The sequence below is a fragment of the Melampsora larici-populina genome (assembly GCF_000204055.1).
Source record: "Melampsora larici-populina 98AG31 unplaced genomic scaffold MELLAscaffold_20, whole genome shotgun sequence".
Taxonomy (NCBI): domain Eukaryota; kingdom Fungi; phylum Basidiomycota; class Pucciniomycetes; order Pucciniales; family Melampsoraceae; genus Melampsora; species Melampsora laricis-populina.
In genome coordinates this window covers 1224370-1243231 of record NW_006768784.1, presented here as the reverse complement: position 1 = coordinate 1243231, position 18862 = coordinate 1224370, and the positions used below count along the sequence as shown (strand labels likewise).

The 18862-nt window shown below is 37.3% G+C and overlaps 2 protein-coding genes across 2 annotated transcripts; one reads left to right on the top strand and one right to left on the bottom strand.

The window, feature by feature from the left end:
* Positions 1 to 311: 311 nt before the first annotated feature.
* On the top strand, positions 312 to 1366 carry MELLADRAFT_63598 (uncharacterized protein; the record flags this gene model as incomplete). The annotated part of the gene is made up of 6 exons (XM_007410438.1): positions 312 to 355; positions 429 to 571; positions 672 to 778; positions 807 to 927; positions 987 to 1127; positions 1278 to 1366. 6 exons carry the CDS (start codon positions 312 to 314, stop codon positions 1364 to 1366), a joined length of 645 nt encoding a protein of 214 aa, XP_007410500.1.
* Positions 1367 to 13179: 11813 nt separating this feature from the next.
* Positions 13180 to 14112, bottom strand: MELLADRAFT_87413 (uncharacterized protein; the record flags this gene model as incomplete). Its single annotated transcript, XM_007410430.1, has 4 exons — positions 13180 to 13357; positions 13502 to 13698; positions 13742 to 13894; positions 13960 to 14112. 4 exons carry the CDS (start codon positions 14110 to 14112, stop codon positions 13180 to 13182), a joined length of 681 nt encoding a protein of 226 aa, XP_007410492.1.
* Positions 14113 to 18862: the final 4750 nt, after the last annotated feature.

Here is an 18862-nt window from a genome sequence, read left to right as displayed (position 1 = left end):
GATTCCAAATTGAATCACCAAAACATTTGCCAATCTTGCAATTGTATTCCACCCAAATCAATGTCACATCAACAGAGATTGGAAGTAAGTCTATCTAGGAATGATCAAAACAAATTTGATTAAATCACTGACCTCTTTTAAATTGTTCCAAAAAACATTGAGACCACATCAGACGACACAATTGAGATTATCACCGGCTCACTTAGTTTTGTAAGCTTCAAACTTCACCTTTTTTTTGTGACCCTATGTGATGTTACAGTGACTGACTTTGGTTCATCGATTTGGAATCTTGTGCATTTATTTTCTACCTAATGAACTTCAAGAACGATCATATCAAGAACAATCATATTATCCAGTAAGACCTAACAGTCATGTAATTCATCATCGCAACATTCACATCAACATCGCTGATAAGAATAACAATACAGAGATGAACGTGAAATGACTTCAGTTAAACATCCTAATCGAACCAATTCATCAAATAAAAGTGAGAAAAAACCGAGCCAACAACCTGCCTCTGGTGACGATAATAAAGATGAAGACAAACAAGTGCGAAAGTCATCATCTAGCGGTATGTGTCACCTTTCACAAAAGCCATCTATCCACGTATTGGGACTGATATGTACCCGAACTTGAGTCGATCAGTCACTCTTAAGACCATCACACCACAGTTTCAGTCACTGGACTGATCACGCTCACCAGTGGACCTTTGCCAAACACTGCTACAGATTTCAGCACTACATATGGCTTCTCGGGAGCTCACCCAGTACTTGGACAAGTACAGTCATTGGATCAAACAGTTGTAGGAATCTCAAGTGGTAAACCACACCTCATCCAATGCTCCTGTGGGGACACCTTTGTCATTGGTTCCTGTGACCACGTCTGATCCTACAAAGGCTAATACATTGGCACCTACAATAGATGGCAGTATGTATTTAGTTTGTATTATCGTTTCAAGCATAGGTCCTAATGTTATTTTGGTCCAGAAGTTTCCAACTTAGTAGTGATTGCCACAGATTTAGGTCCCGCTGGTGATGTCGAGGCTGTGAGAGGAAAATCAGATCCAGATGCAATTTATCTCAATAGCAAAGATTATGCACCTTTTACAGCGACTGTTCATTTCAAAGGTAGGTATGCTTTTTCAATTCTTTTTCAATTCCAAAACTTTGGAATCCAAGAGATTTTCCAGCTAATTTGTTTCTTTTGTGATTCTCAAGTGCGATTGCTGATTTGATTTGGTTCAAGTTTTTAAACATTGGGTCACAACACAAATTTAGCCATTGGAGTCTCATATAAAGCCTCTGGAATATCTGTCAATCAATTTGAATCAAATGTCTTGATTTGCATCAAGTTCCCTGTTGAATAACCTGCCAATGCTGCATGATTTAATTTCTAAAATTACTCATGAAGGTATTGTGGTGGATGGTGGATATGAAGATATTTAGATTGTTTTGCTCTTCTTTGGGAACTTTTTTTGGTTTTGGATTAGAAACTGAATGACTATACAACAAGACAATACTATGGTGATTGGTTATCTTTGAGTGATGCAAGGAGATGTAAGGAAACATATTGAGGATCATGATGAAGGGGTGGCTTTGAATTGAAGGCTACCTGATGATGTACAGCATAATTTGATTGTAATTTTATATATATTATGAACTTGGAGGTCTTGATTTTAGATCAAAATTCTTTCTTTGGATGGGGTTTTTGTCTGAGACACAGATTAGACAACATAAGCTCAAACTAAAGCCCCCTCAAAATAGTGGAAACCAAAATAATGGCTTGACAAGGTATTTATCAGTATTTATGGGGGTGGGTGTAGCACAAAAAAAATGTGCCTTTTAGGCACACTCAAACATCAAAATTAAAGGTGGGTGCACCCCAGCACTGTCTTTCAGCTTTTTCATCTGTTCTTGGACTTTCTTAGACTTTTCTTACACCCCACCACCTCCAATCATGTCAAAGGACAAGACCAAGATACCATCTGACTGGATGGTGAGGACCTCTACAAAAGACTTCAAATCCTACACACATCCAAGATATTATGTGAATCAGTCACAATAGTCAACAGTTTATTAGCAATAGATATTTGTGTAACAGACAGATACCAACCAAACCCAACCCATTCAGATTTCCCAAGTCAATCTGAACCTTTGAGATTAATCCAATAGTACAAGGCACTCAAACCCATTTAATCTACAGATCTCAATACATCATTCAAATTAATTAAAATGTGTAATATTTTACCTAAACCTGATGATCTAGATTTTTTTGATAAATTGATTTAGGAATCCAACATGGATAAATTTAGTTATGAACGGGGTTCAGAGTTCTTTTTTGAGTGATGCAAGGAGATGTAAGGAAACATATTGAGGATCATGATGAAGGGGTGGCTTTGAATTGAAGGCTACCTGATGATGTACAGCAAATTTTCCAATATATGCTCAGGAACATGTTGTGGGCGCTGACTGAATTCTATGCGCACATCAAGTTCAGGTCAGAAGAGCTAGCTCTGCCTGATTTTTGTTACTCAACATTGGAGGCTTTGTGTGTCTGATTGGAGGCTTTGAGTAGGATGCAATTTTTGATGATTTTGCTGGAGACTCCTTTGGAATTTCTTCACAATTAAGTAGCAATGGATCAACACAATTTATTTTAGCAAAAACTTTGGTCAAGATGTTAGATGTAACAGCATAAAGCCATCAAGCAGTCAATTGGATTCCAATTGCCATTCTATTGAGAGTCTTACTGCTAACACATACTGGAACTTCTTCATCTTTATTACAACTCAAACTAAGATTGTTTTCAAAATGTTTAACTCATTGAAGTAGCACTTTAGATCAAATTGGTATTGATGGTAAATCAGAGGTTACATTCCTGGTGAAAATACTGATTCATTGAAGCTATCCATCCAATCATATGTACTGCTACTGTAACATTTTTTTCAAAGTATAGCTATCTGTGCATGCCAATCAAACACAAAAAGTGTGGTGTGGTCCACATTCATTATTTTCAGATATGTGCTGCATGTCAACTCTTCCACCTTATCAAGTAGTCATCTGTAAAGGCTTGATCAGTCCCTAACCTTGACTTTTTTCAGTATGACAAGGCTTCAGATTGTGTTAGGCTTTATCTTTCTGCTGAAATCATTGTTTGAACACCAATGTGCTTTGATCAATCCGAGATTCAGAATGTATCAACAGGTGCTAATCCTTGAGGTCTTGATAACATACATGTTTTTCTGATGGCACAGGACAAAACCTCCCTCTATAGCTGCACAGAGAATCGAATTTCACATGCATAGTCTATTCCATCATTATTGTAGATCTGTATTGATAGGGGAACCTATTTGGCTTCCCCCAAGAATCCAGAGCACCAGCTGGTCCAAGTCAACTGCCATTATTGACAACTACATTCAGCATCAGAGTCTTATAGACAATTACATGTCATGCCTTTTCTGATTATTGTTGAGCTAAATTGATTCATCTTTGAGGCAATCTCAAAGTATGCCAAGTGAGACATCATGATATAAATGTACACAATAGGCTGTTAAAGCAACATACAATCATAAAGATTCAGTGCGGCGCCCGCCGCTAACTCTAGCTAGTCAAAGCATTAAACAACAATTGAATTATCTAAGATGGGAGAAGTGAGGGGTGTGTGAAGTTACATGTTCAATTTAGTGTGGGAAAGTTATGTAAAGGATGGATGTGTGATCTTTTCTCTCAGTTTCTTTTGTTCTCTCAGTTTCTCTTGGCTCTATCAGTTCAGTTATTCTACTCAATCTCAGTTTCATTCAGTTATGTAATTGGTACAATCAGGGTGGAAGCTTAGTTTCTTTTTTTTTCTCTTTCACTCAATCTCTCTCAATTCAATTATTTATTTGGTGCAGCAAGGAGGATTACATATTTCAAATGTACAAAGTTTATCTATGTTGGTGAGAAATAGTCTTGGCAGAGTTTGGAAGTTGTGTGTGTACATATTTGTGGCCTGTGTTTGTTCTCTCATATCTTTTTTTATGATCTCAATTTCTCTTTATTCAATTGTGTCTGGCTGTGTGTATATAAGGCAGGTGGTTGACAGGGAGGATTTGAAAGTTATCCAGAAATTTATCCAGGAAAGTTCCTATTAGTTTATAGCTCATTGGCAGTACCAACTGGCCTATACTCTCTTTTTATTTCTGTGATCACTTTTTGCCCCTTATATTGAGTTGATATAAGGAGACTTTTTCTTTGCTCTCTACATGAGTCTAATATTCTCTATGTTCACCCTCTGATTGAAAGTGTGTGGTATATCCTTTGGTATAGATAATTCATTGAGTTCTATTATTCTATCATATGCTTAGTTTGCTTCATTGAACACTTCATCTAGAATTCTAACATATTAACCTAGGTTTTGAAAGGCTTAGAAAAGTATAAGGCTACAGCACATTGGCCAATAAGTTGTTGGACGTTGACTTTGTGGATGGTAGTTAGCTTATAGCTTTGTCAGGTTTTATCTTTCATTAGTCTAGTTCTTAGTAGAGGGTAGTCTGTCTGTTGATTTGGTTGCAAGTTGTATTCAAGGGGGTAGTCTGTGGTAGTTCCTTTAGGATTAGTCTTTTCACTGAGTTATATTTAAACTTTACTTTGCTTTGGGGAATTATAGTCTGAAGTAGTAATTGTGGTGTAGCCTTTCTTTTCATCTGTGTTCAGTACACACTATTTTATTTACAAGTCTTATTCATTTAAGCACCTTACCATCCCTTTATCCCTTATTTAAATCACAATACACTCTATACTACTCTTTTACCCTTTTCTCATTTCTGTAGTACTCCTAAAAGTATTATATTCCTCTCTTTCTTCCGGTCTTTTGGCTCTTTTAAAGGCTCAGTAAAATTTAGAGTAGGCTAGTTAACTCTATCCAAAGTTAATTTGCACACCTCATATACTTCTTTTGTGTGTGTGTGGTAGTTGTCATTATTTCTTTGGCTCCCTACTCAGTTACAGCTTGCTAAAACTCATCTTTTCAGCAAGGGTTCCTACAACGTGTGAATACAAATTTATAAGGGTGCTGGTATTAATATATAAGGGTGTTGGTATTAAATTATAAGGGTGGTGAGATTAATTAATCTCTTGACGCACTATTGTGAAAAATTGCTCATGAACCCAGTATCTGGTGTTGGGACTAATTCATTTTGTCATGATATCAGAGCTTTGAGATAAGCTGTGAGACTTGACTTATATATTTGACACTCCTCCATGTGACGGTCGTCGCGTACGGCATGGCAGCAGTTAAGAACTTGCAAGTTGCTTGTGATGAATGTGCAACTCTGCTTGTTCATGGAGTCAAATGAAGTCGGAGTTGAAGTTGAAGTTGAGGTCAAGGTCGAGGTCGAAGTCAAGGTTGAAGTCAGAGTCAAAGTCAAAGTCAGAGTCAAAGTCAAAGTCGAGGTTGAAGTTGGAGTTGAAGTCAATATCAATTGAGGTATTGAATACGTGTAGTTCTGTTTGAAATCTCTCTTCAAGGTTGGATTTGATCTCAGCTTTGTCAAAGTCCAAAGGCAAAGTCTCACCATTGGAAGAGTTTCAAATCCGGAGTCATTTCTATTTTGTATTTTCTATCATTCATTATTTTCATCTTGAACTTTGAAGTTCCAGTTTTGATTCTTGATTTTCTGGTTTTAAGGATTTTTGATTTATGTAATTTTAATTTTCAAATTTTGGTTTTTGCCAATTTTTAATTTTCATTTTTTGAGTCGTAATTTTTGATTCCTGATGTCTATTAGTGACTTCTAATTTTCTTTTTGTAATTCGTGTTCTTTTATTTCGATATTTCAGTTTTTAATTTTTAATTTTCAATTTTCTACAAAAAAAGGATCTTACAAGGAAACCTCGGTCAGGATTGTCCAAGGTTTTCCTTACCCTCAGACACTCATAGCCAAGATATCCTCGAAAGAGGTTGGCCAAGCTGAATTAAACTTGGATAAGAACGGCCGACAATATAATTTTGTTGGTCTGTTCTAATTATATTGGATAAGACATGCCGTGTTAGACTTGGAGAGGACTGTCCAATGTTAATTCACGACAGTGCCTCAGAGGCAAATTGGCTGAAGGTATATATCATTGTTTTTTCTCCGCCGGGTTCAGCTCGGATCACGGATTCCCTCAGTAGCTGAGCATCCAAATCATTGTTTTTTCTCCGCCGGGTTCAGCTCGGATGACGGATTCCCTCAGTAGCTGAGCATCCAAGATGTCCTTGGACAAAAGTGCCTGCCTCAACATCGGATATTTGCCTTGGTACACAGCTACCCGATAAAGACTTGGACACAGCTATCCATGGTGTAGAACTCCTACGCAGTGTAGCGTAGGCTGAGCCGGCAAGGGTAAGAATCACCACTCGTGAGAGCGGATGAAACTACGGGTGCAGTGGAGCTGCCCTCAACCTTTTGTTGCAGTTTGAAAAGAACCAGATCAATCTAACAATTTTCTATCTTCACGAATTTTTCCCATCAAACTTTGTTTATCCCGTAGATGGATGCGCAAGGTCTGGCGGAGTCTGGCAGTGTACTGTACACGCCTTCACAACCTCTATAACCAGAGTTATGTAATTTTCGATTTTTTACTACTTTTGGATTTTGAGTCCGCAGTGTACTTTTACAATGGGAGAGGGGGAGATGGTTTTGTCGGCGGTGGGGATTTTCCAGGAAATTGGGTACTCGGACCCGGTGATAACAATTTAATTGTTTTGAATATTCGGCGAAGTCGAATTTCCAGAAAGGATTTTTCAAAATTGGCCAATTTGTTGAAAGGATGGGATTCGAACCGGTGCTCAGGGTTGGCCCCAAGTTGTTTGAGCTTTCACAAACAGTGACACAGATAACACAAAATAAATAAAATAATAATAAAAATAAAGACCAACATCTTCACACCAGCTCAGCAACTGATCAAGACTTCAATATCAATAACTCAAACGCTCTGGACTCAGCAAGTTTCAAGAACACAATAGATCACTCTCAAGACTCTCAATAGCCTTATTTAACCTCAATAAAACTCTTCAAGACACTTTATCTGATCTTAATAACACACACAAGACACTCCAGATTGAAAAAAAGAAACTCTTCAAGACCTTTTAAATTGATCACTGGAACTCAATCACAAAACAGAACACACACACAAACACGATGATCAAATCAAAACATATCTGATAGGATGATCCTCCCTCCTCCTCGATTTCGCCAGAAACCCCCTCCTTTCATACTCGCTCGATCTCTCAAAACCACACCTTTACACACACTTCCATTTGCCCCAACCAATCTATTTAAGTTTTACTCCGATTGCACTCGTTATCTTCCCCTCCTTTCCCAGATCACATCATGGTGAGTTTTTCTTTAATTTCTCCGCTTTCCTTTTGTTTCATTCAATACTAACATTTGCTTCATCTTCCCCACTATCTCACTTCATCATCAATGCCCACTTCAAATCTCCTTCTCCACCTTGATCTCATTGCATCATCATCAGTGTCATCTTGGCTTTGCTTGTTTGAATTTCGATTCTGGACTGTGTTTTGAATCAATCAATCAATTTCGATTTGGGATCCTTCAAGGAAGTTTAATTTCGATGTTCTTCTTGTGAATTACTTTCCTTAAACTGACATCATTACTTTACTTCTTGTTGTTTCTTTTTGTTTTGAATTTCGATCTACAGCTCCAATTTCAAAGCATCACCCTTTGCAAGCTTCATGACAATTAGATTTCATTTTCGATCTTGACCTTTGATCTTGATAGGTATATTGTTCTTCTGTGTATTCAATTGATGATTACACTATATTTACATGATATTCTTTGTTCATTGTAGGCTTGGACCCCAAAATCAAACCTTCTGATACTATTTAGTTCATTCAACCTCAAGTGTTACTACCTTTGATCTTGATTTCAGTTTTTTAAATGTAAAATTCAATTTATGTAATTTAGTTTTATTTGGAGTAATGTTATATGATTGAAAATAAAATAATTAAATAAATAAACATAAGAAAATAAATAAATCAAACTTGATCATAGATATGCAAGCTTAATTTGATGACATATTTCTTCTTGAAGATATAGTGAATGTGAATATAATAGCTGGATTGAGAACTCCAATTTTGTTTCATGTGAGCCTGAGTATTGAGTGCAAGTTGGTTTTTTGCTTGCTGAGCCTTGATATGAACTTGATGAGATTCTGCCAATGAGCATAATAAAAATAAATGATAATGAAAAATACAATTTAAAAATCATCCTACAGCACCAGAGCTTCAAGTGATGAAATGCTGAGCCTTGAAGTTGATCTGATCACCACAACGGTTAACTCAGATATTTCACTTGGTACCAAATCATCTGGTGAAGACTTGGAGACAGCTATCCGCTGTTAACTTGGATACCCAGATCCGAGGATAATATCTTGGTGGTGCATGGGGAAGGGGCGTGCTCTGAAGCATCTTGAAGTTTATAATCAAATGTCTAGTGACTGGGTAAACAGAATCACCAACAAGATGTTTGCCAGGGCTAAAAACTGCTCCATATGTTGTGTCAACTATGGACATAGAAGAAACTGGTCAGTCATAGTCATCAGACATAGGGAAAACACATGCACATATACTAACCTTTGTGTTTCTATACACACGTAAACCATGAGCACTGCCACAACACCATCCATGACTGGTGTATGTGATGTGCTTCTTCACTGCACACCAGCATCAAAGTTAACCACATCAGAAGGCATAACAGTGCAAAAGTCCTCATGAACCATTTTGAACACCAACATCACCAATCTCAAGATAAGCACAGATTCAGGCAGCAACAAGAGTAGACCAGAAATAATTCTGTTATCGACATGTCCACCTGCTGATTGTGCCAAGTCTGTAAGATGTGGTGTAGGGGTTCATTTGAATCGTCACATAATACAGTGAACCATTTCATGCCCAGGCTGATGATGGACATTGATATGCTGATCATTTTCATTACTTCACATAGACTCCTTTTGGTGATTCACACCAAGTGTTTCAATGCGCTCATGAAACAGGTTCTTTTGGGATTTACTTCCAGAGTTCTATTGAGCATTTGAGTTTTTTGATAGTGCTTATATTACAAGTCATGATGAGGTAAATGAGAGATTGAAACCTCAGTTCCCATAATATTTGTCACTTTCTTTGCAGTTTTTTGAGTTCCTAATCTTCAAGAAATTCATCTACATCAGAGCTTTGTGAACGGAAACCTATTACAAGGAGTAAAGGTTAAAGTTTCAAATTTAACTTGAGCTTCACAATTAGCTAGATAGGGGCAAGACCATCAGTGTTGAAAGAATTTCAGATAATACAGCTCCAACTTATCCTGTACCTCAATTAAAAACTACATAAATGTGGAGTATTGTTTAATTTAGATTCATGTGGCTTTGCTCGGTGGTGGGGCCATGTGAATTTGAATTACTGGAGATGAAAGCTGTCTTGAGTTTGAATCTTGATGATTGTTGCATTAGTTTCACATGATATACAATGATGATTGAACCTTGAAGAATAATTTACCGTTCACTGTTCTTTGTAAGATTTGATTGACTTCAGAATAAGGATCTGATAAGGTGAACTCATTCAAAAGAGATGTGCTAAAAAGATTCTTTATTAGTCAGAGATGGTCTCATCAAATGTCTAATAAAAATTGATAAAGTGAGTGATATCAGTGTGTTCAACATTCTGGACCCTTCAAATTCTCGATTTGTTAACATGGTGAATTGAGTAAAACCATTTTATATAAATACTTCAAGTTTATAGTTGAATGTGGTGCAGATTTGTTTTTAGATTGAGTAGGAGTTGTGCCAATTTTGCTAAATCTTGAAGTTCAATGCAATTGATGGACATTGATGTATTGAGGTGATAATGTATCAATGATTATGACAAAGTTCTATTGCCAGAATAATTCACAGTGCCGGTGGAGAAGGCCCCTGACGTCAGGGGCCCTTTAATCGCTCGCAAAAGACTCGCAAAAACGCTTGCAAATTGTTTGCAAACGCTGAGATTGCCCATCCTCATTGCTGGACTCAGGTATTTGCCTGTATTTGCCTGTATTTGCATGAGGAATATCGAGCAATCAGCTCATTTCATCAACGTGGATAAGCCACAATGAGTGGAGATGAGCTGCCCTGAGCTGAAATGAATCGAGCCCAAGTGTTTGTGAGAGAGAGGGACGGTTTACATTTGAACACGTCCTCTTTCCCAATCACCACCATTCCCTCATCCGCACACCCATTGGTCCAACTTGCACCAAGTGCCACTGGACCAAGGGCCTCATCTGTCTCCATGCTCTTGCATCGGTATCAAACACCCTTTGAAATTTTTCCAGTCAGTAAAATTCCACAAAATATAGATTGATTCTGCAAATCATATTTATATTCTTTTCCTCATTTGCTTATCTTGCTCGACTGCTTGTTGGTTACACCTGCTGGTGATTTGAAACAAATCGAGCATCTCTTTCCAGAGATTTATATGTAAAACTGTTGTATGTACTTGCTTCAATTATTAATAACACTTTTATCAACTGAAACATCACCTAGCAAAGGTTGGACGCATGGAGTGAGGAAGGTCATTTTTGTACCATTGTCAAACCGAGACCTCAACATGATGCTCAGAGGCCAGGCTCTCCGGGGCAAGTATTGGATCCTGAATTATACAGTATCATTTTGAAGGCGATCATTATCAACATATTAACCGTGAAAGCTTACAATAGCATTTTTTATTCAAATAATTCACATTCAAAATAAATTGTTCCTTAATGAAACTACAAATTCAATCAAATACAATATCTCACTTGTGCAATTACTCAATAATAAAAATAAAGCATACAAAGTAGTACAAGTAGTACCATGACCAAATGATCATGATGTACAGGTATATGCAAGATTTTCCAGCTCAAATTTGAAAAGAAAACAATGTAACTTACTCCGTATGGGTTTTGCCTTTGATTGAAATTTAGTCCAAAAATTAAGGATGTTTTTAGCTGTTTGAAGTTGAGGAAAAGTAAGTGTAAGTTGATAATTCTTCATATGAGAAAAGGTATGGTTCACTATAAGAGCTGAGGGGGTTGAAATCGACAAGTTTGGGTTTGGGACTGAGTTTTCCATTGGGTGGAATAATTTGGGTGGGATTGATGATATACACATCAAAGCTGACTGCCAAGTGAGAAAATTCATCTTCACTTGACATTCTAGATTCTTAAATATTAAACTTTGAAAAGAATCAAGTCTACTCTCACACATAACAAATGTGATGTTTGTTTTTCAAAAAGAATTCTTATTGTATACAAATACAAAATGTTGATTGACAAAAAAAACATGTGTTCAAACATTAGACAAACTGTAAGATGAATTTCAAAGCCTATAATTCTCATATGTTGGTTCTAATGACTGAATTGATTGAATTGAACTTGGAATACTTTGTTTCCTTTCAATTCAGAAACCTCAATTCAACATTGGGTTTAAGAACCAAGATGAATGATAATTGAAATTTCAATGACTTTCCTTATCTCCCTTCCAAAAACCTTTCCTTTGTTTCTTTCTAGAAACTAAAGTAAGTAGTTTATTGATTTAATTTTCTCTTTAATTCATGTTCTTGAGATCTCAACAATTGAATTTCATGGGTTAAATTTAAATTCATGATTTCAAGTGAAATGTTACTTGAGATTAAATCTTCCCATTTTTGACTTAATTCATTTAATCTTTCACCTAATTCCATCTATAGAAAAAAAGAAATCAGTTTATACAATCCAATCCAAACTAATGCAACCAAAAGACTTGAAAGAGATCAAACTTAACTTGATTGGTTTTTCTACGTCTATTAATTTGATCAATTAGATTAGATTCAAATCCAACCTGACATTCTAATTATTGAATTTCTTTTTTGATTGAGAAATTATTTAATCTCTGATGATTAGATCCAAATTGATGGATTAAATTTAAATTGATGAATCAAATCCTTTGTTGTTCGATTTGTGATTTAGCATTCTTTAATGAAGTTTTCCATTCTTCCAAATCAGTTTGATCATTTGAACATGGAATCTTACGTCTTTCTAAATCTAATTGATTAGGTTTGATTTGAGATGAAGAATCAGATTGAGATCTTAAAGTAGGTAGTGATTGATGTAATAAATCATGATAGATTTTGTTTGGTTTGTTTGGATTTGTAGTTAGATCTGGGAATGGATTTAAGAATGGGCGATGTGATGGTATTGATGATGTTAGTTTGATTTCTTGTTTGATTTCACAGTCTACTCTTTGTCTTAGTTTTGGAATTAAATCTCAATCTCAATTGTAATCTAAAAAGAAATCAAAGTTAGGATGATGATGATGAGATTGAAGATGGTTTGATTGACTTACAAGGTACAGAGTCAATTGGAATTTGAAGTTGAGTGTTGTCATTGATGATTCGGTTCATTTTGTGAATTGTTGAGTTGAAAGTCTTTCAGAGTGAAGATTGAAAGTTGAATCAACTACATTCAACTGCAACATAACATGTCACAGATCTCACTAAACAAATTAAATTCAAATTCAAATTCAAAATATCAAATCAAATCAGATCAGTTTAACCGTGGAAGAATGGAGCAAGACTACTTGGAGAAACAAACCAATTTAACAAAATCTAATCTATCCATCAGAATCATCTCATAAGTTATTAAATGTAAAACAAAAATTAAACACTTTACCTGGTTTAGTCACTCCACAAGAAGTAAGTCAACTCATTTTCCAAAAACTAAAAACTAAAATTAAAAAAAACTATCTCATTTTGATGGGATTAATGATGATAGATAGTAAGAGAAAAACACAATTAATTTCAGTTTCAAATGGTGAAGCTTTTATTTTACAAGGAGGAGATTGTGCTGAATTATTTCAAGATTGTACATCAAATCAAATCTTGTTAAGAATTTGATTAATCTTAATGATGTCTTTAATTTTAATTTGGGGTTCTAGAAATTGCTAGAATTAAGTCCGTATGACTGACAATCACAGAGTGTCAATTTAGGCATGATGATGAACTGGTACAAGGATGAGATTTGTGAGATGATGGCTCCTTGAACCTCGACAGGTTGGAGGAAATCAAAATGAGTGGAAGAGCGTGATGAGATTGCTATTCAAGAAGGTGTGATGATTTGATTGGTGAGCTTGTGCACTGTCAAGGATCTCACCTTTGCTTCGAGATTAATGAATTATGCTCACCAATCAGTGTGCGGTCTTTGACAAAGCATCTGAATTTGTGGGCTGGGTTCAGGCTGAACCATTCTCGTAAAACAAGCACGAAAGGAAAGGTGCTGTTACAATACTTCTCTTTACCATGATTCAGATGGTGAGCTATACAATCACTAGTTTTGAGAAGTGTGTATATATCATTGGCACAGCAACAGCGCAAGAGACCATTGCCCAAAGGTAACATGAATGCAGAATCCTGGCAAAGACATTTCCAAGTAAGAAGACAGTCTATTAGTATTGACATATCCTATTGCAACCTGGAGTTTGGAATGGTAAGCTTCAAGCTGTGTAAATGAAAGCGAAGTTGAGGTGCAGGCCAGTTTAATTTTGGGAATACCAAGCCATTGTGCAGCTGAATAGCATTTCGAATAGTTTGATTGAGTTCGGGAAAAGCGTATCTCTTCCTACTATGCGGTTGAATCGGATGAAAACCGTTTTTCTCCAAGTGCAATGGCTACAAAGAAGTGCCATCAAATTATAAGCTCATCAATATTTACGTTGAATCGAGTTTTAAAACACTGACCAAGATAAGCTAAAAATTTGTACATCCTTGTCTCGAGTCGACTCGTTTGATGATCCAATTCACTATTCAAGACCTTGTCGGCTGTTATCTCGAGTTGTTTTTCCATCACTTCTTGTTCATATGATACCTTTATGAATCAAAAATCTCAATGAACGCGAAATGAAAGTCTGAGAAAAATAGTGCAGATCATACCAAGAGAAGTTGTAAATCCAGATGTGACCATAGTCTTGAGAGGGCATATAATCCAGTTTTTCTTGGAGAGGTAGGTTGATGCGATTGAATCATAGATAGGAGTGAACGAAGTGCATTTGTTGATTGAATAGGAATTGGATCCAAGTTGTCCATTCCGGTGAGATAATTTACAATGTACCAATGTACATTGCACCATAAGCTCTGATCCGAATTAGGATTTAGATCTGATAGAATAATGTGAGATATTGAAAATGACAGATACCAAGTCTATCCGGCGATGTTCTCTAAGTTTTCTGGACTAGGCCATATTTCAGTTGCGTTGGGCTATTTTCCGGCATACATAAAACCCTCTGGGGGTCAACCTTTTCAGCCTTGGGGCCTTGGCGAGGGACTTTTGTCCGGGGTTGTATACACAGGATCTCATATATCCCTGATGCTCTCATTCCACAGGTTGTTCCTGGTTGTTCCTGGTTGTTCCATCAGGTGTTCAATCAGGGCTACTGATTGTTCAGTCAGGAAGACGTCAGAAAGACCAAGTGTTCAGGTCAGCTGGGCGCCCATTGGCCTTCGCCTGGAGTCCCCTGAACTCTGACTGATGAGTTTCAGTCGTACAGAAACTTGCCTTTGTCTTGCGATTGCAAGACAAATGCAAGACAAACGCGAGCAAAATGTGATCACCACAGGGCCCCCAACGTCGGGGGCCTTCACCACGGGCACTGTGATTGGTATCATTATAATGATATCTGGGTCTGGAGTTTTGGTAATTGATAAAATATTGTTGGTTACTGGGTTCGATAAAGGAGGTGAAATGAGTTGTGTTTGATTGGGGTTAGGGGTGATGTGTGTCAAAACATGTAAGCATGCTGAACCTCCTAATGGTTCATCAGATTTCACTTCATCAGCACTATTGAGCGGTAAATTTGGTTATGGATTTGGATGTTGTGACCAATATTTATTCATAGCTTCTCCTTTAAACTTAGTGATACCTATTTGGTATGGAGCAAAACCAGCTTCTTCATCAGGTAAATGAGATAAAACATGATCTCTTGCTGCTAATTCTCTTCCCGCATCTGACATCTAATGCTTTTCCCTCTAATCGTCAATTTACCTTGTCCTAATATTTGTACTTGACGTGGGGTTTCAATTCTTTGAGATTCTGGTTTTGATTTAGCTGAATCAAATTGACCAAGTTTAGTAAACATTTGTTGTGGAGGTGGTTCTGATGAGGATGATTTGTTAGGATCAGGTTTCAGTTCCAAGGTTGATACACTGGTTGAAAACGGTGGTGTTCCTTCTGGTATTTAATGGGGTGATTATGAAACTTGGACATGGATGAGAGGTATTTGTATCTCGCGGTAAAGCTGCTCGTGATGGATAGTAAGCAAGTATCTTTAGGTATTAATTCTAGGAAAGAAAATTTGGTCAACCAATCATGTCATTACATCATTCATCAACTAATCTAGATCAAATTCCCAAAATTACAAATGTGTTGAGCACCAGGTCCAACTGCAAACCAAAACAAAACCCAATAACATCATCAGAATTTAGATCGAGCTAAAAATAAAATCCAAAATCAAATGAACAACCTTCCATCTCATTCGCAACAAATCCCATGACAAATCTTCTTTGTTCTTGATACTGTACAAAAAAAACCAAAGTTAGAAAAGTTAATGAAAATGAAGGAATATGAAGTGCGAGCCTGACATTGAATGGTTTGATGAGTTGCCAAACTGGGCGCCAATAACGATGATGGCCACACGCATGAGTAGCAACTGCACCATCAAGTCAAGCACTATCATGGTTGAGAAAACAAATTTCAAGGGTTTTATTAGAACCCAAGCCCAAGGCAATGTGATCTGAGAGCAATTGTCAAGCAATCCGGTGATTGGAAAGAGGATAGTGAAGTCAACAGGTTGGGGAATCAAAAGTTTTTGAAGGAGAAAATTGAAAGGTGGTGTCGACGGTTGATAGAGAATGTGATTTGGGGTTGAGAATGGCATGCATGAAAGTGTGTGATACAATGTTTTGGCTTTTGAGTTCCAATTTGCTGATTGCCTACTTGCGAGTGGCTGTGATGTTGGACAGATATTGCAAAGGTTGATGTCATTGGGTAGTCCAAGGGTGATAATGAAGAATGAGGATAGTACAGGGTAAGGTGGTAAAACACGTGAGAGTGGAATTCATTGGTTCAGACGCGTAAACTTGGAATTTGTAGTAGGGATTGGGAGTTTAATCGAGGTTTGCTGCCAAACGCAGTTCACCCTTAACTTGAATGATGTGCTCATTGAATTATTTGAATGAGTCCAGATTGTGGATGGTCTAATTAATTTGGGTGATAAGTTCAATTTTGTGAACTTTCTTGTTCTTCTTCTGTGGTTGTACTGGTTTCTAAATCCCCTTGTCTAGAAATCAAACAAATCAAAAAATCAAACAAACCAATATCATAAATCTGGAATTGATGTTTTAGATATTTCCATACATTTCAAAAATTAAAGAAGTAAAATTAATTTTTGATAACTTCTTTTGAAGGAAGCCCAATTAACTCCATAATGATCAAACTTCCACAAATTTCTAAACAGGAATCAAATTTCTTAATGAATGGATCAAAAAATTAATTCACAACTTTCATTCAAACCAATTTCTTCAATCATTATATCCATCCTCTGTGAAACTTTTAGAGATGAAGTCTTTCCCTGAGAGCACCCGCAATCGTCGGGTTAAGTCGGGGGAATAGCCAACTTTTTAACCTAAAGCTTACAGGTTTCCCGCAACGGTCAATCTGTAACCAATCATTAGTTAACTTTTCGTCAAAAAATCTCTAGGCTGGGTCAAAGTTATCCAAGCCTAGAGATTTTCTTTAGCTAACTCCGTGCCCTCGCAAACCCAACCCCGCACCCATCCGCTCTATCCTTCAGCACGGTGAATCACTCTGATTCGGATCAACCTCGTCACCAACCTCAACCTCAACCTCATCGATTACCAGTCCCAACAACCCAAATGGATCAACCATCAGATGCACAACCCCCTACCACCTCGAAGAAGCGTGGTGACAACTTCGTAGCGGCAGAGGATGAGCAGCTGGCGATCTCTTGGGTTGCTATCAGTCAAGATCTTAAATTTGCAAACAATCAAACCGGAAGTGATTTCTACGATAGAGTGACCAAGCACTTCAAGGCTGCATGTACTATACATAATCATTCTTGTGATCAGCTTAGAAACCGGTAAGTAGATATGATACAAATGTTTGATAAACTGAAGCTGATGATTCATCATAGGTGGAAGTTGATTAATACATCAACACTGAAGTTTTCTGGAATTTACGGTTCAATACAACGCAACCCACCGAGTGGAACTTCGCCTGCTGATTACATGGACATTGCTAAGAAGGAATATCAAAATAAAACAAAGGGCCAGCAATTCAGAGACGAGGTCCCTTGGCAGATCCTTCGATATGCTCCCAAATGGCTCGCAGTCGCCAATCCAGCTGCAAATGTAACCAATTCAGCCATCAACATCCCCATTAGTTCTACCAGCGGGTCTGGTGTTAGCTCACCGTATATTCCTCAATCAACTCCTCCTCCATCTAGTGATATGAATGAACGACCTGTTGGCCAAAAGAAAAACAAACGTCAACGTGAAGAACGTGAAACCGAGGTTGAACGCACCAAGGAACTCAAGTGTGCTACCGACATTCAGGAACGAAAAGCAGCAGTTATGGAGAAAGGTCACGATCTTGCCGAACGCGCTCTCAAACTTGAGGAAGAAGCCAAGCACCTTAACACCTTGATGACTTCAGCTGATTCATGTCCGGATGACGAATCAAGAGAGATTCTCAAGTTGATGAAAGCAAGGTTATTGAAAAAATACAGAGACGAGTCAGAAAACTTGGAAGATACTGTCAACTAAATCATGTACTCAGTTTGATTTATTTAAAGAATCAGTTTGTTTTCCAACTAAATCATGTACTCAGTTTTATCATTACATTTAACCACAAAGATGGTTCGCTTACAAAACTCAACAAAATCCACCATTAGCGTGATCTTCGAGTTTTGTCCATAGTCAGAAACCTTTCATTTCAAATCAATCTGCATCCACTGGCATGATCAGTTACACCATCATTTTCACAGCCAATCATTTACACGCTGTGTTGCTTTGCCTCACATCAAAACCAATCTGGAGCAATCAAATCCATTGTGAACTGCACTCGATCTCGCGATGCCTAGCAAATGCATCTCTTTGGCTCCACCGACATCAACAAAATATTTCAGAATTGATTCTTAGCTCTAATACACACAGACAAAGATTATCAAGATTTGAATTTTCAGTGTGAATGCAGGAAATCTCAATGTCACCGAAGTCAACCAATCTTAGCCTGTCATTACCAGCAACCAGAAAATCAAAAAAAATGCAAGTTACCCGACGTGTTGGTTTGGGTGGGTTTTCCTCTAACTGTGGATTATCCCCATGCATCGCAGTATCTCTTCGATGCATCAACAGCCATCATTCATACAATTCAATTTAAGCTGAAAGTTGGAGCCCACCAAACAATTGTGTTTCAGCGTTGACCATGTGGTATGTTCTTTTCTAGCTATTTTCATGTCTTGTTTTTCTTTGCAAAAGATAGACACGTTATATAACCTGACGATGTATTCCTTTACCTTTCTATTTCGAAACCTATTGAAAATAACCTAACAACACCTACCTCAGTATCCGTCTTTCTTACATCTGAAACATCCAACAATTGTAAATTTCCTACCTCGGAAATCCAATCATCCTCATATATCAAAAGCAAGCCTAAAGTCTTCAGAAATTGAACCAAAATCTCTTACCTGAAGAAATCACAGTCTCACTGTTGTGATTGATTGATACCTGCACTGGGAGAAATGGACTCTACCCATATCTA